At 38.7% G+C, this 22,909-nt stretch overlaps 1 protein-coding gene across 1 annotated transcript in view; it reads left to right on the top strand.

Moving 5' to 3' along the window:
- Positions 1-22,909, top strand: part of PTPRM (protein tyrosine phosphatase receptor type M) — a 594,672-nt gene that overhangs the window by 255,811 nt on the left and 315,952 nt on the right. The window contains 1 exon segment of the mRNA XM_007458456.1: positions 18,390-18,698. Coding sequence (XP_007458518.1) covers positions 18,390-18,698 — 309 coding nt within the window.

Genomic DNA, 22,909 nt, shown 5'->3' with positions numbered 1-22,909 from the left:
ATGGTTGTTAGTATTTGCCTTATGTATTGAGGTGCTCCTATGTTGGGGGCATAAGTATTTACAATTGTTATATCTTCTTCTTGGATCGATCCCTTAATCATTATGTAGTGTCCTTCTTTGTCTCTTCTGATAGTCCTTATTTTAAAGTCTATTTTGTCTGATATGAGAATTGCTACTCCAGCTTTCTTTTGGTTTCCATTTGCATGGAATATCTTTTTCCATCCCCTTACTTTCAGTCTGTATGTGTCTCTAGGTCTGAAGTGGGTCTCTTGTAGACAGCATATATATGGGTCTTGTTTTTGTATCCATTCAGCCAATCTGTGTCTTTTGGTGGGAGCATTTAGTCCATTTACATTTAAGGTAATTATCGATATGTATGTTCCTATTCCCATTTTCTAAATTGTTTTGGGTTCGTTATTATAGGACTTTTCCTTCTCTTGTGTTTTTGTCTAGAGCAGTTCCTTTAGCATTTGTTGTAAAGCTGGTTTGGTGGTGCTGAACTCTCTCAGCTTTTGCTTGTCTGTAAAGGTTTTAATTTCTCCATCAAATCTGAATGAGATCCTTGCTGGGTAGAGTAATCTTGGTTGCAGGTTTTTCTCCTTCATCACTTTCAGTATGTCCTGCCACTCCCTTCTGGCTTGTAGAGTTTCTGCTGAGAGATCAGCTGTTAACCTTATGGGGATTCCCTTGTGTGTTATTTGTTGTTTTTCCCTTGCTGCTTTTAATATGCTTTCTTTGTATTTAGTTTTTGACAGTTTGATTAATATGTGTCTTGGCGTATTTCTCCTTGAATTTATCCTGTATGGGACTCTCTGTGCTTCCTGGACTTGATTAACGATTTCCTTTCCCATATTAGGGAAGTTTTCAACTATAATCTCTTCAAATATTTTCTCAGTCCCTTTCTTTTTCTCTTCTTCTTCTGGAACCCCTATAATTCGAATGTTGGTGCGTTTAATGTTGTCCCAGAGGTCTCTGAGACTGTCCTCAGTTCTTTTCATTCTTTTTTCTTTATTCTGCTCTGCAGTAGTTATTTCCACTATTTTATCTTCCAGGTCACTTATCCGTTCTTCTGCCTCATTTATTCTGCTATTGATCCCATCTAGAGTATTTTTCATTTCATTTATTGTGTTGTTCATCATTGTCTGTTTCATCTTTATTTCTTCTAGGTCCTTGTTAACTGCTTCTTGCATTTTGTCCATTCTATTTCCAAGATTTTGGATCATCTTTACTATCATTATTCTGAACTCTTTTTCAGGTAGACTGCCTATTTCCTCTTCATTTGTTAGGTCTGGTGGGTTTTTATCCTGCTCCTTCATCTGCTGTGTGTTTTTCTGTCTTCTCATTTTGCTTATCTTACTGTGATTGGGTTCACCTTTTTGCAGGCTGCAAGTTCGTAGCTCCCGTTGTTTTTGATGTCTGTCTCCAGTGGCTAAGGTTGGTTCAGTGGGTTGTGTAGGCTTCCTGGTGGAGGGGACTAGTGGCTGTGTTGTGGTGTATGAGGCTAGATCTTGTCTCTCTAGTGGGCAGGTCCACGTCTGGTGGTGTGTTTTGGGGTGTCTGTGGACTTATTATGATTTTAGGCAGCCTCTCTGCTAGTGGGTGGGGTTGTGTTCCTGTTTTGCTATATGGTTGGCATAGGTTGTCCAGCACTGTAGCTTGCTGGTCGTTGAGTGAAGCTGGGTGCTGGTGTTGAGATGGAGATCTCTGGGAGATTTTCGCCGTTTGATATTATGTGGGGCTGGGAGGTCTCTTCTTGACGAGTGTTCTGAAGTTGGCTCTCCCACCTCAGAGGCAGAGTCCTGACTCCTGGCTGGAGCAGCAAGAGCCTTTCATCCACTCAGCTCTTTCCTGATATTATATTCTTCTTGAGGGCCAGCACTTGCTCATCTCTGTACCTCCAATGCTTGAAAAATAGCTGATGCTTCTTAAATGTCTTGAAAAGACATCATAGAGACTTGAGGTGTAGGTTGGCCTCCTCAGTTCTTCATGGCCAGCCAATTAGCTGTTCCTTCCTCAGCGGTGAGGCTAAATGCCTTCTGCTTCCTCAATGGGAGCTGTGTCTCTATTTCTGCCCTGCAAACTGTTTCATCTGTACCATTTTTCTAGATTCCACATATATGCGTTAATATACAATACTTGTTTTTCTCTTTCTGACTTACTTCACTCTGTATGACACTCTCTAGGTCCATCCATGTATCTACAAATGACCCAATTTGTTCCTTTTTATGGCTGAGTAATATTCCATCGTATATAGGTACCACATCTTCTTTATCCATTCGTCTGTCGATGGGCATTTAGGTTGCTTCCATGACCTGGCTATTGTAAATAGTGCTACAATGAACATTGGGGTGCATGACTCTTTTTGAATTATGGCTTTCTCTGGGTATATGCCCAGTAGTAGGATTGCTGGGTCATATGGTAATTCTGTTTTTAGTTCGTTAAGGAACCTCCATACTGCTCTCCATAGTGGCTGTATCCATTTATATTCCACCAACAGTGCAAGAATATTCCCTTTTCTCCACACCCTCTCCAGCATTTATTGTTTGTAGATTTTCTGATGATGCCCATTCTGACCGGTGTGAGGTGATACCTCATTATAATTTTGATTTACGTTTCTCTAATACTTACTGATGTTGAGCAGCTCTTCATGTGCCTCTTGACCATCTGTATGTCTTCTTTGGAGAAATGTCTATTTAAGCCTTCTGCCCATTTTTGGATTGGGTTGTTTGTTTTTTTCAATATTGAGCTGCATGAATTGTTTATATATTTTGGAGATTAATCCTTTGTCTGTTGATTCATTTGCAAATACTTTCTCCCATTCTGAGGGTTGTCTTTTCGTCTTGTTTGTAGTTTCCTTTACTGTGCAAAAGCTTTGAAGTTTCATTAGGTCCCATTTGTTTATTTTTGTTTTTAATTTCTCAGTGGTGAAAAATTGAAAGCATTTCCTCTAAGATCAGGAATGAGATAAGTATGTCCACTCTCGCCACTATTATTCAACATAGTTTTGGAAGTCTAGGAGGTGGGTCAAAAAAGATCTTGCTGTGATTTATGTCAAAGAGTGTTCTTCCTATGTTTTCCTCTAAGAGTTTCATAGAGTCTGGTCTTACATTTAGGTCTCTAATCCATTTTGAGTTTACTTTTGTGTATGGTGTTAGGTAGTGTTCTAATTTCATTCTTTTACATGTAGCTGTCCAGTTTTCCCAGCACCACTTATTGAAGAGACTGTCTTTTCTCCATTGTATATCCTTGTCTCCTTTGTCATAGATTAGTTGACCATAGGTGCATGGGTTTATCTCTGGGCTTTCTATCTTGTTCCATGGATCTATGTTTCTGTTTTTGTGCCAGTACCATATTGTCTTGATTACTGTAGCTTTGTAGTATAATCTGAAGTCAGGGAGTCTGATTCCTCCAGCTCCATTTCTTTCCCTCAAGACTGCGTTGGCTATTTGGGGTCTTTTGTGTCTCCATACAAATTTTAAGATTTTTTGTTCTACTTCCGTAAAAAATGCCATTGGTAATTTGATAGAGATTGCATTGAATATGTAGATTGCTTTGGGTAGTACAGTCATTTTCACAATATTGATTCTTCGAATCCAAGAACATGGTATGTCTCTCCATCTGTTTGTCTCTTCTTTGATTTCTTTCTTCAGTGTCTTATAGTTTTCTGAGTACAGGTCTTTTACTTCCTTAGGTCGGTTTCTTCCTATGTATTTTATTCTTTTTGTTGCTGTCATGCATGGGATTGTTTCCTTAATTTCTCTTTCTGAACTGTCGTTATTAGTGTATAGGAATGCAGTAGATTTCTGTGCATTAATTTTGTATTCTGCAACTTTACCAAATTAATTGATAGGCTGTAGTAGTTTTCTGGTGGCATCTTTAGGATTTTCTATGTATAGTATCATGTCATCTTCAAACAGTGACAGTTTTACTTCTTTTCCAAATTGTGTTCCTTTTGTTTCTTTTTCTTCTCTGATTGTCGTGGCCAGGAATTAACAAAATTATGTTGAATAATAGTGGTGAGAGTGGACATACTTGTCCTGTTCCTGATCTTAGAGGAAGTGCTTTCAGTTTTTCAACCACTGAGAGTGAAGTTTGCTGTAGGTTTGTCATATATAGCCTTTATTATTTTTATCATAAATAGGTGTTGAATTTTGTCAAAAGCTTTTTCTGCATCTATTGAGATGATCATATAGTTTTTTTTTTTTTGCGGTACGCGGGCCTCTCACTGTTGTGGCCTCTCCCGTTACGGAGCACAGGCTCCGGACACGCAGGCTCAGCGGCCATGGCTCACGGGCCCAGCCGCTCCACGGCATGTGGGATCTTCCCGGATTGGGGCACGAACCCATGTCCCCTGCATCGGCAGGCGGACTCTCAACCACTGCGCCACCAGGGAAGCCCAATCATTTAGTTTTAATTCTTCAATTTGTTATTATGATGTATCACATTGATTGATTTGCGTGTATTGAAGAATCCTTGCATCCCTGGGATAAATCCCACTTGATCATGGTGTATGATCCTTTTAATGTGTTGTTGGATTCTATTTGCTAGTAGTTTGTTGAGGATTTTTGCATCTATATTCATCAGTGATACTGGTCTGTAATTTTCTTTTTTTGTAGTATCTTTGCCTGGTTTTTGTGTCAGGGTGATGATGGACTCGTAGAATGAGTTTGGGAGTGTTCCCTCCTCTGCAGTGTTTTGGAAGAGTTTGAGAAGGATGGGTGTTAGCTCTTCTCTAAATGTTTGTTAGAATTCACCTGTGAAGCCATCTGGTCCTGGACTTTTATTTCTTGGAAGATTTTTAATCACAGTTTCCGTTTCATTGTGATTGGTCTGTTCATATTTTCTGTTTCCCGCTGGTTCAGTCTTGGAAGGTTATACCTTTCTAAGAATTTGTCCATTTCTTCCAGGTTGTCCATTTCATTGGCATAGAGTTGCTTGTAGTAGTCTTTTAGGATGCTTTGTATTTCTGTGGTGTCTGTTGTAACTTCTCCTTTTTCATTTCTAATTTTATTGATTTGAGTCCTCTCCCTCCTTTTCTTGCTGAGTCTGGCTAAAGGTTTATCAGTTTTGTTTATCTTGTCAAAGAACCAGCTTTTGGTTGTATTGATCTTTGCTTTTGTTTTCTTTGTTTCTATTTCATTTATTTCTGATCTGATCTTTATGATTTATTTCTTTCTACTAAGTTTGGGTTTTGTTTGTTCTTCTTTCTCTAGTTCCTCTAGGTGTAAGGTTAGATTCTTTATTTGAGATTTTCCTTGTTTCTTAAGGTAGGACTGTATTGCTATAAACTTCCCTCTTAGAACTGCTTTTGCTGCATCCCATAGGTTTTGGATCATTGTGTTTTCGTTGTCATTTGTCTCTAGGTATTTTCTGATCTCCTCTCTGATTTCTTCAGTGATCTCTTGGTTATTTCTAATGTATTATTTAGGCTCCGTGTGTTTCTGTTTTTTTACATTTTTTTCCCCTGTAATTGATTTCTAACCTCATAGCATTGCGGTCAGAAAAGATGCTTGATATGATTTCAATTTCCTTAAATTTAACAAGGCTTGATTTGTGACCCAAGATGTGATCTACCCTGGAGAATGTTCAGTGTGCACTTGAGAAGAAAGTGTAATCTGCTGTTTTGGGATGGAATGTCCTATAAATATCAATTAAATCTATCTGGTCTATTGTGTCATTTAAAGCTCGTGTTCCTTATTAATTTTCTGTCTGGATGATCTGTCCATTGGTGTATGTAAGGTGTTAAAGTCCCCCACTCTTATTGTGTTACTGTCGATTTCCTCTTTTATAGCTGTTAGCATTTGCCTTATGTACTGAGGTGCTCCTATGTTGGGTGCATATATATTTATACTTTTTATATCTTCTTCTTGGATTGATCCCTTGATCATTATGTAGTGTCTTTCCTTGCCTCCTGTAACATTCTTTACTTTAAAGTCTATTTTATCTGATATGAGTATAGCTACTCCAGCTTTCTTTTGATTTCCATTTGCATGGAATATCTTTTTCCATCCCCTCACTTTCAGTCTGTATGTGTCCCTAGGTCTGAAGTGGGTCTCTTGTAGACAGCATATATATGGGTCTTGTTTTTGTATCCATTCAGCAAGCCTGTGTCTTTTGGTTGGAGCATTTAATCCATTCACGTTTAGGGTAATTATCAATATGTATGTTCCCATTACCATTTTCTTAATTGTTTTGAGTTTGATTTTTAGGTCCTTTTCTTCTCTTGTGTTTCCCACTTAGAGAAGTTCCTTTAGCATTTGTTGTAGAGCTGGTTTGGTGATGCTGAAATCTCTTAGCTTTTGCTTGTCTGTAAAGCTTTTGATTTCTCCGTTGAATCTAAGATAATCTTTACATTTCCCATAAGACATGAATAAGAAGTCCACCTTTCTACAGCGATCAAAATTAGAATCATCGGTAGAATTGATACGTGGAGAGACCATTTCCCAGCAACGTAATGTAGTGGGTTACTTACCTTTACGATTTAGGCTGAATCCAAACCACCACTTGGAAAACAGGAAAGACACTGTGAAGAGTATGTCCATTCTAAACCAGGAAATATGGGAAAATGTTTGCTTCTGTGTGAGGCTTGGCATGGCTGCCCTTTCCTTCATTTATTCAATGACTGTTTTTTCAGCTCTTCATACTATTTTTGAAATTCAGCTTGATTTTTAGGAAGAAACTATTCTTTTATATAGGACTGTGTGGTATATTTAAGAATAGATCATTTTCAAGTGCGTTTCTTGATTCTAATCATGATGTAAGAATTACTAATGTGAAAAGTATTTTGGTGGAAGAGGCTATTCAAATTCATGTAATTCTTATGACAAGTTTTCATTTATTTAATTACATCACAGGTATATAATGCCGTAGGTTAAAGGTTGATATATTTCAGAACTTTCAACTGCACACAAAGGGTACTTTCTAAACTATGGAAAACATTGGCTAATTCAAAAACTATAGCTATGTTGCTTGCAAACAGTGCCATGTGCCTGGAACCTTTGCTGCTTAGGAATATTAAATGACTGGGTAGGCCAAGATAAAATACTAGTTAACCAGGTCTCTGCTATTATTTAGCTGAATAGTAAAGTAAATAAAGCTATTACCTTATTATTTTGTCACCTTCTTTTGTGTGACTGGCAAGGCAGAAATTCAGTAGCTGAAGATGACAAAAGGGGCCCACCATGCCATTCTGGTTGTTATTCCTTTTATTGTAATAGACCTCTGGAAAGTCTATGAAGAGGCAGAAAAGAGAAAGCTGTTAGCAGGAGCCTTGGTTTGTAATCTGTGTTTTTGATTATCAATGACAGGATTCTAAAATTACCCCCAGATCTATCTCACAGGTTCTGAAATTGAGTTTCTGAAAAAGCACTGCAGTAGTAATGAAAGGTAAAGAGCAGAGTTCCAGAGAAATGAGCTGTGAATTGAACCTGCAGTGGAAATTGATCCTATCAGTCAGTCTCTGCCCTTATCCATAGAAAAAGAGGACTGAGTGTAGAAGGAGGCGGGATCCCTGATTAAACAGGATGCCAAAGTGCTGGAGGCTAGCACCGGCTCACTGGTCCCTCGGGTCAGGATTGCAAGTGTCAGACACCTCTGCTTGAAACCTGGCTCGAACTGGCAGAAAGAGAACAGAAGGAAAAATGCTGCCGGTGGTGCCAGCAAGGGAATCGGCGGGAACTCCCTGCCTAGGTTTCGGGTGTGACAGCCACCGCACTCCTCAGGGACACCATTCTGGTCTTTTGTCGTGAGCCTGTAGGCCCAGACTGGATCCGCTGGCCTTATGACTTGTGCCAACGGCACCTTCATTTACCCATCCTACTGTGGTCCAAGGGGATGTGAAGAGAACTGGCCTTGGAATCCACACACATCCTCCGAAGCATCTTTAGGACTGTAAGAAAAGAGAGGCAGATATCCTCCCAACTAGTAAATACAATTAACTACCCTGTTATCTGACTCTTAAGAGATTTATTTTGTGCACATGGAATGGTAGTAATAGTATGCCAAATTTGGGGAGCAGTATTTGCATTTTGCTCCCAGAAATGCCTTGTGAATTGCAATTAGTCGACTGAAATTACGCATTTCTATCTATGAAGTTGCTGTTTACTTCCCGCAGTGCGTTCTGTGTCGACAGCAATGCCCTTCAAAGTCTTCAGTGATCGTCAGCGTAACTCACTAGGGGAAATGTCCCTGTGGAATGCCTCGTTCACAACTTGCAGCACACTAATAGACACGGTTCCGGCGGAAACACTGAAGATGAAGGTGCTATAAAACACCAAATTAAGATGTAATCATTAGAAGCCATCACTGCATCAGAGCTCGGTTTTGCAGAATGGCAGAAGGAAAGGAGAAAAGGAGTAGTGAAATCTGGCAGTTTGCTTAGCATGAGTTGACAGGATTGTCAGATGCCCTTAGTCACTGGACATAGCCTAACAGTGCTATCGTCAAAGGGGATATTATCACAGGTACTTGGTAGCCCAGGACATTCAGTCTGTGTTATCAGATGTCATTTCCCATCTCACTTAGCGCTTTGCCTTTGGGCCCTGGCAAGAGACAGTAGACTATGCAGCGTCGTATCGATTCAACTTGTCTCTTAAGCTGTTGACTAAAGGGAGAAGCATTTAGGACTCATCCCTCCCCGTCTTGATAGGATTTGACTCCGCCATGTTGGTATTGACATATTAAGAGACACAACAGAACTGTACTTATGTAGGCAAATATCCACAAAGGGCACAGATGGAAATATTCTGTTTGGAAATGATATTAAAATACTTTTAAAAAAGAAAAAAATCAGAAGCAGACTTACAGATATCGAAAACAAACTTATTGTTACCAAAGGGGAAATGTGGGGGGAAGGGATAAATCAGGAGCTTGGGATGAACACATGCACACTACCATGTATAAGCTAAATAACCAACAAGGACCTACTGTATAGCACAGGCAACTCTACTGAATATTCCGTGATAACCTATATGAGAAAAAAATCTAAAAAAGAATGAATGTATGTGTATGTATAACTGAATCACTTTGCTGTACACCTAAAACTAACACAACATTGTAAATCAACTCTACTCCAATAAAATAAATTTTTATTTTTTTTTGCGGTACATGGGCCTCTCACCACTGCGGCCTCTCCTGTTGCGGAGCACAGGCTCCGGACGCGCAGGCTCAGCGGCCATGGCTCACAGGCCCAGCCGCTCTGCAGCATGTGGGATCCTCCCGGACTGGGGCACAAACCCGTATCCCCTGCAATGGCAGGTGGACTCCCAACCACTGTGCCACCAGGGAAGCCCTAAAATATTTTTTAAAAGAAACATTCTGTTTGGAATCTCTTCTCTAACACGGTTTTGTTTCAGTTGACTGGGAACAAGATGCAAGCCGGTCACCACAACCCTCCTTCCATCTAAGACTCAGAACTCAGCCTCTATCTCTGGTCTCTTAATACCACTCATGACAGTAGGGGCTCTGGAGGCTTGGGCATGGACATGGTCGTTTGTGCTAGGCTTAGCTGTTTGACTTGGCAAGTTTACAGAAGGACATAATTTTACTGTGATGGAATTCTGAGAGGTGATAGAGGGGAGGGGAGCATGCATTTCAAGACAACTTGGCCAGTAAACACATAGAACCTGTTTTTTTTAGTCCTGGGGCTTAATTCACCTGTGTGTGTTCTTGGCTAAGGCGTATTAAAATGACGCAGGCTTCCTTCTGCAAGAGAAAGTAGTTTTTCTAGTGAAATTAAGTTAGGACTGCATTGCTAGTTGAAACTAATATCTGAAGCATTTAGTCATTTAGTAAGTAAAATGGATGAAAACCTTAGAACAGTCCTTGTGGAGACATGTGATTAATAAGGAAAGGGTCAAAGAGATGCATGTTAATCTGTTTACATAAGGGATCTGGAGCTTATTAAAAGTTTTTGTAAACATTCAACTAATGAAGCATTATATAAAATTAGACGTTGCCTTTAAATGGTAAAAAGCCACTAGACTGAAAAACACCTACAATGTTATTTGCTAAGTAACTTATTTATATTTTCCCTAACACTGGTAATTTAAATATAAAAAACTGATTTGGTAAAAAGGAACATTCCATGAGAATTGTCCACTCAGGATTCTCCTGGGGAATTTTTTCTCACTTGCCCTTGGTTCCTAGAGTTATTACAGGATAGAGTAGCGTGAATGGTCATTATTAACCTCGTGCTGTGGTTTGGACAGATATCTGGCCGATAAATCCCATCTCACAAATATAAACCCAGAACATTATTTCACATGAAACTTTTTCATTTGTTGGAGGTCACAGGGAAAGGGGACATCTCTAAGTTCTCTCTAGGTCCCAAATGATGAAGAAAACAAGGAAGTTATGCACAAATAAAAAGCAAGATATGAACTTAAATGATAGTCCAGAAAAATTTCCAGTAGCTACAAAGTGTATGTGTGGTTGTCTGGAAAAGCTGGGCCAGGGAACGTGGCCTGGACCCCTCTACTATGGAACCAGAAGGAGAAAGGTGAAGGATTCTTCCCAGCACTTTTGTCCCAAGATGAGATACACGGGACCTTTATTATAGTTTACATTCTTTGGTAATGTGTCAGGTGGAGTTTTAAGTATCTTTACATCCTGATTTCTTTTTATCCAATTTTCTTTATTTAGGTAGAGGCTCTGCAGTAGATTTGATAATGAAACATATGCTATTTCATTACCAGACATATGAATTCAGAGCCACAGTCAAACCTTGACCTTGGACAAGTTATTGAACCCACCGTGGCCACAATTTTTTCATTTCTATATTGGGAAGAATAGTACTTAAACCACAGGATTGTTTGTAGGAATAGAGATTATATACAAAACAACTCACACATAGTAAGTACACACACAGTATGTGATAGCTATTTTTTGTTTATTTGTTTTGTTTTTGTTTTGTTTTGCTAATCAATGATTTTATTTTTTTATACCAATTACAGCTTTATTTTAATAAACCCTATCCTTGGTTATTATATCCTACTCTTCCAATAATGTTCTTTTTATTTTACACAGCAGGTTCTTATTAGTCATCAGTTTTACACACATCAGTGTATACATATCAATCCCAATTGCCCAATTCATCACACCACCACCACCACCCCACCACGACTTTCCCACCTTGGGGCCCATACGTTTATTCTCTACATCTGTGTCTCAATTTCTGCCCTGCAAACCGATTCATCTGTACCATTTTCTTACATTCCACATATATGCATTAATATACGATATTTGTTTTTCTCTCTGACTTACTTCACTCTGTATGACAGGCTCTAGTTCCATTCACGTCTCTACAAATGACCCAATTTCGTTCCTTTTAATGGCTGAGTAATATTCCATTATATATATGTGCCACATCTTCTTTAACCATTCATCTGTCGATGGACACTTAGGTTGCTTCCATGTCATGGCTATTGTAAATAGTGCTGCAATGAACACTGGGGTACATGACTCTTTTTGAATTATAGTTTTCTCAGGGTATATGCCCAGTAGTGGGATTGCTGGGTCATATGGTAATTCTATTTTTAGTTTTTAAAGGAATCTCCATACTGTTCTCCATAGTGGCTGTACCAATTTACATTCTCACCAACAGTGCAAGAGGGTTCCCTTTTCTCCACACCCTCTCCAGCATTTGTTGTTTGTAGATTTTCTGATGATGCCCATTCTAACTGGTGTGAGGTGATACCTCATTGTAGTTTTGATGTACATTTCTCTAATAACTAGTGATGTTGAGCAGCTTTTCATGTGCTTCTTGGCCATCTGTATGTCTTCTTTGGAGAAATGTCTGTTTAGGTCTTCTGCCCATTTTTGCATTGGGTTGTTTGTTTTTTTAATATTGAGCTGCATGAGCTGTTTATATATTCTGGAGATTAATCCTTTGTCCATTGATTCATTTGCAAATATTTTCTCCCATTCTGAGGGTTGTCTTTTCATCTTGTTTATGGTTTCCTTTGCTGTGCAAAAGCTTTGAAGTTTCATTAGGTCCCATTTGTTTATTTTTGTTTTTATTTCCATTACTCTAGGAGGTGGATCAAAAAAGATCTTGCTGTGATTTATGTCAAAGAGTGTTCTTCCTATGTTTTCCTCTAAGAGTTTCATAGAGTCTGGTCTTACATTTAGGTCTCTAATCCATTTTGAGTTTACTTTTGTGTATGGTGTTAGGTAGTGTTCTAATTTCATTCTTTTACATGTAGCTGTCCAGTTTTCTCAGCACCACTTATTGAAGAGACTCTCTTTTCTCCATTGTATATCCTTGCCACCTTTGTCATAGATTAGTTGCCCATGGGTACCTGGGTTTATCTCTGGGCTTTCTATCTTGTTCCATTGATCTATGTTTCTGGTTTTGTGCCAGTACCATATTGTCTTGATTACTGTAGCTTTGTAGTATAGTCTGAAGTCAGGGAGTCTGATTCCTCCAGCTCCGTTTCTTTCCCTCAAGACTGCGTTGGCTATTTGGGGTCTTTTGTGTCTCCATACAAATTTTAAGATTTTTTGTTCTACTTCCGTAAAAAATGCCATTGGTAATTTGATAGGGATTGCATTGAATCTGTAGATTGCTTTGGGTAGTATAGTCATTTTCACAATATTGATTATTCCAATCCAAGAACATGGTATGTCTCTCCATCTGTTGGTATCATCTTTAATTTCTTTCATCAGTATCTTGTAGTTTTCTGCATACAAGTCTTTTGTCTCCTTAGGTAGGTTTATTCCTAGGTATTTTATTCTTTTTGTTGCAATGGTAAATGGGTGTGTTTCCTTAATTTCTCTTTCATATTTTTCATCATTAGCATATAGGAATGCAAGAGATTTCTGTGCATTAATTTTGTATCCTGCAACTTTACCAAATTCATTGATTAGCTCTTGTAGTTTTCTGGTGGCATCTTTAGGATTCTCTATGTATAGTATCATGTCATCTGCAAACAGTGACAGTTTTACTTCTTGTTTTCCGATTTGTATTCGTTTAATTTCTTTTTCTTCTCTGATTGCCATGGCTAAGACTTCCACAACTATGTTGAATAATAGTGGCGAGAGTGGACATCCTTGTCTTGCTCCTGATCTTAGAGGAGATGCTTTCAGTTTTTCACCATTGAGAATGATGTTTGCCCTGGGTTTGTCATATATGGCCTTTATTATGTTGAGGTAGTTTCCCTCTATGCCCACCTTTTGGAGAGTTTTTATCATAAATGGGTATTGAATTTTGTCAAAAGCTTTTTCTGCATCTGTTGAGTTGATCATATGGTTTTTATTCTTCAGTTTGTTAATATGGTGTATCACATTGATTGATTTGCATGTATTGAAGAATCCTTGCATCCCTGGGATAAATCCCACTTGGTCATGGTGTATGATCCTTTTAATGTGTTGTTGGATTCTGTTTGCTAGTATTTTGTTGAGTTCTTTTGCATCTATATTCATCAGTGATATTGGTCTGTAATTTTCTTTTTCTGTAGCATCTTTGCCTGGTTTTGGTATCAGGGTGATGGTGGCCTCGTAGAATGAGTTTGGGAGTGTTCCTTCCTCTGCAGTTTTTTGGAAGAGTTTGAGAAGGGTGGGTGTTAGCTCTTCTCTAAATGTTTGATAGAATTCACCTGTGAGGCCATCTTGTCCTGGATTTTTGTTTGTTGGAAGATTTTTTTTTTTTTTGGCGGTAGGCAGGCCTCTCATTATTGCGGCCTCTCCCGTTGCGTAGCACAGGCTCCAGATGCGCAGGCCCAGCGGCCATGGCTCACATGCCCAGCCACTTGGCGGCATGTGGGATCCTCCCGGACCGGGCCACAAACCCATGTCCCCTGCATCGGCAGGTGGACTCTCAACCACTGCGCCACCAGGGAAGCCCTGTTGGAAGATTTTTAAATCACAGTTTCAATTTCATTGCTTGTGATTGGTCTGTTCATATTTTCTATTTCTTCCTGGTTCAGTCTTGGAAGGTTATACCTTTCTAAAAATTTGTCCTTTTCTTCCAATTGTCCATTTTATTGGCATAGAGTTGCTTGTAGTAGTCTCTTAGGATGCTTTGTATTTCTGCGGTGTCTGTTGTAACTTCTGTTTTCATATCTAATTTTATTGATTTGAGTCCTCTCCCTCTTTTTCTTGATCAGTCTGGCTAATGGTTTATCAGTTTTGTTTATCTTCTCAAAGATAGTTTTATTGATCTTTGTTACTGTATTCTTTTTTTCTATTTCATATATTTCTGCTCTGATCTTTATGTTTTCTTTTCTTCTGCTAACTTTGGGTTTTGTTTGTTCTTCTTCCTGTAGTTCCTTTAGGTGTAAGGTTAGATTTTTTATTTGAGATTTTGTTTCTTGAGGTAGGCTTGTATAGCTATAAACTTCCCTCTTAGAACTGCTTTTGCTGCATCCCATAGGTTTTGGATCATTGTGTTTTCATTGTCATTTGTCTCTAGTTTTTTTTTTTATTTCCTCTTTGATTTCTTCAGTGTTTCCTTGGTTATTTAGTAACGTATTGTTTAGCCTCCATGTGTTTGTGTTTTTTACTTTTTCTTCCCTGCAATTCATTTCTAATCTCATAGTGTTGTGGTCAGAAAAGATGCTTGATATGATTTCAATTTTCTTAAATTTAACAAGGCTTGATTTGTGACCCAAGATGTGATCTACCCTGGAGAATGTTCCATGCGCACTTGAGAAGAAAGTGTAATCTGCTGTTTTGGGATGGAATGTCCTTTAAACGTGTCATTTAAAGCTCTGTTTCCTTATTTGTTTTCATCTTGGATGATCTGTCCATTGGTGTAAGTGAGGTGTTAAAGTCCACCACTATTATTGTGTTACTGTCGATTTCCTATTTTATAACTGTTAGCAGTTGCCTTATGTATTGAGGTGCTCCTATGTTGGGTGCATATATATTTATAATTGTTATATCTTCTTCTTGGATCGATCCCCTGATCATTATGTAGTGTCCTTTCTTGTCTCTTGTAACATTCTTTACTTTAAAGTCTATTTTATCTGATATGAGTATAGCTACTCCAGCTTTCTTTTGATTTCCATTTGCATGGAATATCTTTTTCCATCCCCTCACTTTCAGTCTGTATGTGTCCCTAGGTCTGAAGTGGGTCTCTTGTAGACAGCATATATATGGGTCTTGGTTTTGTATCCATTCAGCAAGCCTATGTCTTTTGGTTGGAGCATTTAATCCATTCACGTTTAGGGTAATTATCAATATGTATGTTCCTATTACCGTTTTCTTAATTGTTTTGAGTTTGATTTTTAGGTCCTTTTCTTCTCTTGTGTTTCCCACTTAGAGATGTTCCTTTAGCATTTGTTGTAGAGCTGGTTTGGTGATGCTGAATTCTCTTAGCTTTTGCTTGTCTGTAAAGCTTTTGATTTCTCCATCAAATCTGAATGAGATCCTTGCTGGGTAGAGTAATCTTGTTTGTAGTTTCTTCCCTTTCATCACTTTAAGTATGTCATGCCACTCCCTTCTGGCTTGTAGAGTTTCTGCTGAGAAATCAGCTGTTAACCTTATGGGAGTTCCCTTGTATGTTATTTGTCATTTTTCCGTTGCTGCTTTTAATACTTTTTCTTTTTCTTTTCTTTTTGCCAATTTCATAACTCTGTGTCTTGGCCTGTTTCTCCTTGGGTTTATCCTGCCTGGGACTCTCTGCGCTTCCTGGACTTGGGTGGCTATTTCCTTTCCCATGTTAGGGAAGTTTTTGACTGTAATGTCTTCAAATATTTTCTCAGGTCCTTTCTCTCTCTCTTCTCCTTCTGGGGCCCCTATAATGCGAATGTTGTTGCGTTTAATGTTGTGCCAGAGGTCTTTTAGGTTGTCATCATTTCTTTTCATTCTTTTTTCTTTACCCTGTTCTGCAGCAGTGAATTCCACCATTCTGTTTTCCAGGTCACTTATCTGTTCTTCTGCCTCAGTTATTCTGCTATTGATTCCTTCTAGTGTAGTTTTCATTTCAGTTATTGTATTGTTCATCTCTGTTTGTTTGTTGTTTAATTCTTCTAGGTCTTTGTTAAACATTTCTTGCATCTTCTTGATCTTTGCCTCCATTCTTTTTCCGAGGTCCTGGATCATCTTCACTATCATTATTCTGAATTCTTTTTCTGGAAGGTTGCCTATCTCCACTTCCTTTAGTTGTTTTTCTGGGGTTTTATCTTGTTCCTTCATCTGGTACATAGCCCTCTGCCTTTTCATCTTGTCTATCTTTCTGTGAATGTGATTTTTGTTCCACAGGCTGCAGGATTGTAGTTCTTCTTGCTTCTGCTGTCTGCCCTCTGGTGGATGAGGCTATCTAAGAGGTTTTTGCAAGTTTCCTGATGGGAGGGGCTGGTGGTGGGTAGAGCTGGGTGTTACTCTGGTGGGAAGAGCTCAGTAAAACTTTAATCCGCTTGTCTGCTGATGGGTGGTGCTGGGTTCCCTCTCTGTTGGTTGTTTGGCCTGAGGTGACCCAACTCTGGAGCCCACCCAGGCTCTTTGGTGGGGCTAATGGCAGACTCCCAGAGGGCTTTTGCCAAGGAGTACTTCCCAGAACTTATGCTCCCAGTGTCCTTGTCCCCATTGTGAGCCACAACCACCCCCTGCCTCTGCAGGAGACCCTCCAACACTAGCAGGTACGTGTGGTTCAGTCTCCTGTGGGGTCACTGCTCCTTCCCCTGGGTCCCGATGCACACACTTCTTTTTATTTGCCCTCCGCAGTCAAATCCCGCTAGCCTTCAAAGTCTGATTCTGTAGGAATTCCTCCTCCCATTGCCGGACCCCCAGGTTCAGAAGCCTGACGTGGGGCTCAGAACCTTCCCTCCAGTGGGTGGACTTCAGTGGTATAAGTGTTCTCCAGTTTGTGAGTCACCCACCCAGCAGTTATGGGATTTGATTTTATTGTGATTGCGCCCCTCGTACTGCCTCACTGTGGCTTCTCATTTTTCTTTGGATGTGGGGTATCTTATTTGGTGAGTTTCAGTGTCTTCCTGTCAATGATTGTTCAGCAGTTAGTTGTGATTCTGGTGTTCACACAAGAGGGAGTGGGAGCACGTCCTTCTACCCATGGTAGCTATTATTTCTCAAGTTTTCATGCTTATTTTCACTTTCCAATTATAGATGTCTTTATATTCATAAATGGTGACCACATTCAGGAAAACAAAAATCAAAATATATGGATCAATTGTATGTATGGATATACTAAAGCAAAGTATTTTAGATTAGGTTTTCCCCAAACCCGTGAAAGGTAAATTCTTAGAAGAGTGTAAGGTACATAATAAGGGCTCAGTAAATGTTATGTAGTTAGTATTACTGTATTTTCATCATCATTTCATAAACAAGGTTAAGCTTTCTCATAAACAACAAGGTCCTACTGTATAGCATAGGGAACTATATTTAATATTCTATGATAAACCATACTGAAAAGAATATTAAAAAAGAATGTGTACATATATACATATATATGTATAACTGAATCACTTTGTACAGCATAAATTAACACAACATTGTTAATCAACTATACTTCAATAAAAGAAGAGATATGTATAAAAAGAAAGCCTTCTCTGTATATATTCTTCCTTTTAAGCCCACCAGAATGCTTATATTCCCTGCTTTTCGTTTAGATTTCTAAGCTCGAAACTCTGTCCCTGGAGCTTGGACTAAGAAACAACACCAAGACCTGATCAGGGGTAGAGTAAACAACTATTTCAGCATTGACCGTGTGGAATTCTCTACACATCGCAACCCAAAAAGGCCTGGAGTTCTGTTCAGAAGTTTATGCTCTTTAATCATTGTATTATTTCATGCTGAATTCTCAAGCTTTTACTGTGTTTTCCAATTACATAATGATGAATTAACTTTAAAAGATAAAAAATATATACATGAATTAGCATTAAGACTGCTTTTGTGTATCAGAGCCCCAGAGGAAGGAGCCTTAAATAAAAGCACTGTATTTCTCTCTAATGAAAATTTTGGAAGTAGACCCTTCAGGGATGGTATGGTAGTGCAGTGATTATCAGGAACCCTGGGTTCTTCATCATCATTGCTTTGAATTCTTAATGTTTAAGCGCATTATGGTCCATCATGGCTGCATGAGCGTGAGACACCCTATCCTCAATCAAGCTAATAGGAAGGAAGGAGGAACAAGGATGGTGAGCCCCTTCCTTTCAAAGACATCGCCCAGAAACCATTCTTGACGTCTCACATTGTATGCTATCCACCAGAACTTGGGTAGAAGGACAGACCTCACTGCAGAAGAGACTGGAAATTGTAGTCCTTATTCTGGGTGGCCTCATGCCCATCTAAGATTTAGGTGTTTTATTCATATGGAAGAAGAGAAGACAAGATACTGGGGATAAGCAGGATTATCTGTGATACCTGGGCTTCACTGGAACTTTTATTATTCTTTTCTCTTATGTTTTCTTTTTCCTTCTTTTGCATCTTAGATCCCATGCGCGGCCCAAGAAAATTGGAAGTCGTCGAAGTCAAATCTCGACAAATCACTCTCCGCTGGGAGCCATTTGGATATAACGTGACTCGTTGCCATAGTTACAACCTCACAGTCCACTACTGTTACAAGGTCGGAGGGCAGGAACAAGTGAGAGAAGAAGTAAGCTGGGACACGGATAACTCACACCCTCAACACACCATCACCAACCTCTCCCCCTACACCAACGTCAGTGTGAAACTCATCCTCATGAATCCCGAGGGACGGAAGGAGAGCCAAGAACTCGTAGTACAGACAGATGAAGATCGTGAGTACTTTCAAGTGATATGTTTATGGGAAACATACAGTCTTTTTAAAAAGCAGCTCATGTTTCTTTCTAATTGAGATCTTTACACTGAAAATGGAAGGAAGAATTACTTACTGGGTTGAATAACACACATGTATATCTGTGCTGCTGTATACTGAAGCACTGATTAAAAGGGATAAAGGGAATAAAGACCCAGAAGCTTATTTTAATTTTTATGAGTCATATAATTACTTTTCTACATATAATTATTCTGTATGGCTCTAAGTAGTTCTTCATTCAAGTTTTATCATCATGTTGGACTGAAGAACTGTTGTTCCGGGTATTCGATTATTTATAAGAAATGCTTATTCAAACAGCATTCTGAAACATTTTTCATAGTTCAGATAAAAATTCAGCCCCAAATAGAGGCTGCCCTTGCTGTTCAGCACAGTGCTGAGAAATTACCTCATTAGGTCGGTGGTCATGTAATAGATCATGCTTTTCCATAGGAACAATGCTGTAATTGGATATGACCTCAGTAACCAAGAATTTAATAAATAGACAGTGCACGTCACCAGCAGCTCATCAAAAAAAGCAAATATACAATTGCATTAAGCCTCTAAAATAATTTAAAATGGTAAAATGACACCTGGAATCCCACAGCATAGGTATAAATGTGCTTTTACACTGATTATACAGGGGACTCTCATGTACAATAGTGAGTCCGTGTAGCACATAAAATACAGCGGTAGTTTATCGTATATTTGGTTTAAAATTCATTTGCCAGGCATCAGAGTAAGTGGCAAACAACCTGGGGAGCCACTTACTTATTCCTGGGAAAACTAGATTTCACCTTTTTCTCTTCAAGCAGCTGATTATGATCTTTATTGATTGTAACATGTGTTAAATGTTTATCACAACACTATTTTTTCATTTAAAGAGCTGACAAAGTATTTTTGAGTGTTGATGACCTATGCAACACCAGGCATATTGCTATAAAATAAAAACATGGAAACAGCCAGAGTAAATGGGAAGCTCGACCACATCTTCTCTTTTCTTTTTTGTAGCCCCTCAAGTCCTGCCTGTGTTGGTTGCTCTCAGGTAGTTGTTTTACTACAGTTTTTTTTGTGAGAGGTATAGGTTGATATGAGTCACTCAGTCTAGGCTGAGCATGGAAGCCCTATCTCTATTTCTTCCAACTCTTCCTTGTCTCCCAGGAGAGACTCAAGAAAGTTTCAGCACTGTCAGCAGGTCTTTTCTGGTCCCTTCCTCCCCTGCATTTTTGTATTTAATTTGGTCCTAACTCCTGTTGTTGCTACTTCCAAAATATTAGATTGTCCTTTTTTTTGACTTAATTATTTTTATTATATTTCTGTTTTTCATATGAAGAAACTGAGTCAGAAGAGTGAATGGTAAACCCAGATGTCTGGTTCCAGAAACTGTGGCCTGTACTTCTATGTGCCAAAGTACTTCTAAGTACTTACTAATATGATCATTAGTATTCTAGAGGCCTTATTTATATAAACGTTGATATTACTGTCTATTCTATCTTTCTGCCTTGAGGTATTTTTTTACAGTCATTTTTTCAATTGAAGTATAGTTAATTTACAGTGTTTTCTTAGTTTTAGGTTTACTGCAAAGTGATTCATTTATATATATATATATATTCTTTTTCAGATTCTTTTGCATTATAGGTCATTACAAGATATTGAGTATAGTTCCTTGTGCTCTACAGTAGGTCCTTATTGATTATTTTATACACAGTAGTGTCTATCTGTTAATCCCAAACTCCTAATTTATCTCTTCCCTGCCCCCTACCTTTCCCCTTTGGTAACCATAAGCTTGTTTTCTATGTCTGTAGGTCTATTTCTGTTTTGTCAAAAAGTTCATTTGTATCATTTTTTTTAGATTCCACATGTAAGTGATATCATGTGATATTGGTCTTTGTCTGACTTACTTCACATAATATGATAATAGATTGTTCTTTTCTCTCAACTTCTACTACCTATATCCAGATTTTATGCTGAAATTTCTGTAGTAGTTTCTAACCTTCTATTGTTCCAGCTTTGTCCAATTCCAGTGCCCTCTACTCGTTCCCTAAACTAATCTCTAAAATACATTTGCATCATGTTACTCTCTCCACAAGAGCCTTCAGTGGCTCTCTTTACCCATATCTCGGTATTCCAGGCTCAGGCTCTAGACCTGGTAGCTTTTCCTCCCCGACAGCACATCCTGCAGAGACGTGCCCTGGGTGTTGGTCCTGCTGCCACACTCCATGCATCCTGAGTGCTCCCTCACTGTCTGTCCTCCTCTGCACATCCTCCCCACCTGGCTGCCTACATTCCATCTCCTCCACGACCCTCCAAAGTTCTCCTCAAGTTCAGGTCCTTCATGAAGCTGTCTCCAACTCTCTCACCCTCATTCCTCTCTCATCCTTCTGACCTCATTTGCACTTGACAAGATCTTTAAATCTCTGAGCCTTAATTTCGTCATCTGAGAAGCAAGAATAATACAGTTCTCCAGCATATTAGGGTTAGAAGCCATTTCCATCGAGTGCTATTTGTAGCTGCAGAGCGGGGCCTTTTAATAGGTGAGTGTTATTATTGTTATTGTAAGAATTCAGAGGGCATCGGCAGGCGGACTCTCAACCACTGTGCCACCAGGGAAGCCCTATCGTGACCCTTTCTTGTTCTCTCATTATGTTATATATAATCTTTTCCTCTTAACTGTAAACCACTTGAGAGAAGAAGCCACCTAATTTTCTTCTATAGCAATTTGCATGGTATTCAGTAGGTAATAAGCACTCAAAATACTTATTAGTCTTTAAATAAAATAGTAAAATTTGCTGATAATCATTTAATTTAGGCTTAAATCAACAGTAATGATTCCATCAGTGAGAGAGGAAACTCAAGTGCAGTCATTTCTAGAGATGAGAGATGTTTTGCTGAAGCATGAACTCACCAATACTTTCGGGTTTCGAATTGACATGAGCTAATAATTCTGTTAAGTGCTGTTAAAACATAAGGTTAAATAAGTCACTCTTTTGTTTGTGTGTTTAAATTATCTTGCTAGTCCCTGGAGTTGGGGCATGCGTTACTTCCAAATAAAAATCTATTGTTTACATAGCACACTGGCGTCCAGTTCATTAGAAGAACTTTGATTTCAAATTATATATCCTAACAAGAGCAAAAGATAAAAAAGACTTCAAATAAGACAGAAATAGAAAAATTGTTAATACCTACTGAGCTTGAAGAAAAAAGAATTGAAGTGTCACTTTACTTATCTGCCATTAACAAAGGCTACAATTTGTTGTACATCGTGAGTTTTATTGTAGTATAATATTTTTATTGAAATATTATTTATTTCATCAGAAAATATGTGGGAAGAAATTATCTTTTTATTACTGTTAAGAGTGTCACTAGACACTATAGGGCTCAATTCCATAAACTTAGATATTATGGTTCTATATCCCAAATCATGAATTCCTAGAACTTCTAAAAAAGGCACCAGACCTAAGTTCCTGTGAGGTACCAGTTTCCCTAATTTAACTAACTCTTCTGGTATTTTAATTCACTTGATCTGTTCCTGACCTAACAACAATTATATGAATCCCATTTAGGTTTTCCTGTTATTAACATTTTCATGATTACAAGCCCTCCAATACATTTTATTACATTCATCCTTTTAAAATATCCTCTGTTCAACATAATTTTGACAGTCTCTCTTTTTTTTTATTTTACTCTCATTTATACTAATCGAATGAAACCAAAGATTTGTTTTTTTCTAAGTTTTCACCCTCTTTACATCTGTACGTAGATTACTAAATATTTTCAATTCAGAAATATTATCACAAAATAATAGAACCACACATGCATCATAATTATCTTGATCCTGTGAGGAACCTGATGACGTCAAAATAAACACTTTCAAGGTCAAGAGGAAGAGACTTAGTAGAGCTTTTTTTTTAAAATTTTTATTTATTTATTTTTAAATTTATTTATTTTTGGCTGCATTAGGTCTTCATTGCTGTGCGTGGGCTTTCTCTAGTTTCAGCGAGCGGGGGCTACTCTTCGTTCTGGTGCGCGGGCTTCTCATTGCGGTGGCCCCTTTTGTTGTGGAGCATGGGCTCTAGGTGCGTGGGCTTCAGTAGTTGTGGCTCGCGTGCTCAGTAGTTGTGGCTCGCAGGCTCAGTAGTTATGGCGCACGGGCTTAGTTGCTCTGCGGCATGTGGG

Source organism: Lipotes vexillifer, unplaced genomic scaffold, assembly GCF_000442215.2.
Source record: "Lipotes vexillifer unplaced genomic scaffold, Lipotes_vexillifer_v1.1 scaffold447, whole genome shotgun sequence".
Classification (NCBI taxonomy): Eukaryota; Metazoa; Chordata; class Mammalia; order Artiodactyla; family Lipotidae; genus Lipotes; species Lipotes vexillifer.
Note: the sequence above shows the minus strand (reverse complement) of the source record. Positions and strands in the feature narration are given on the sequence as shown.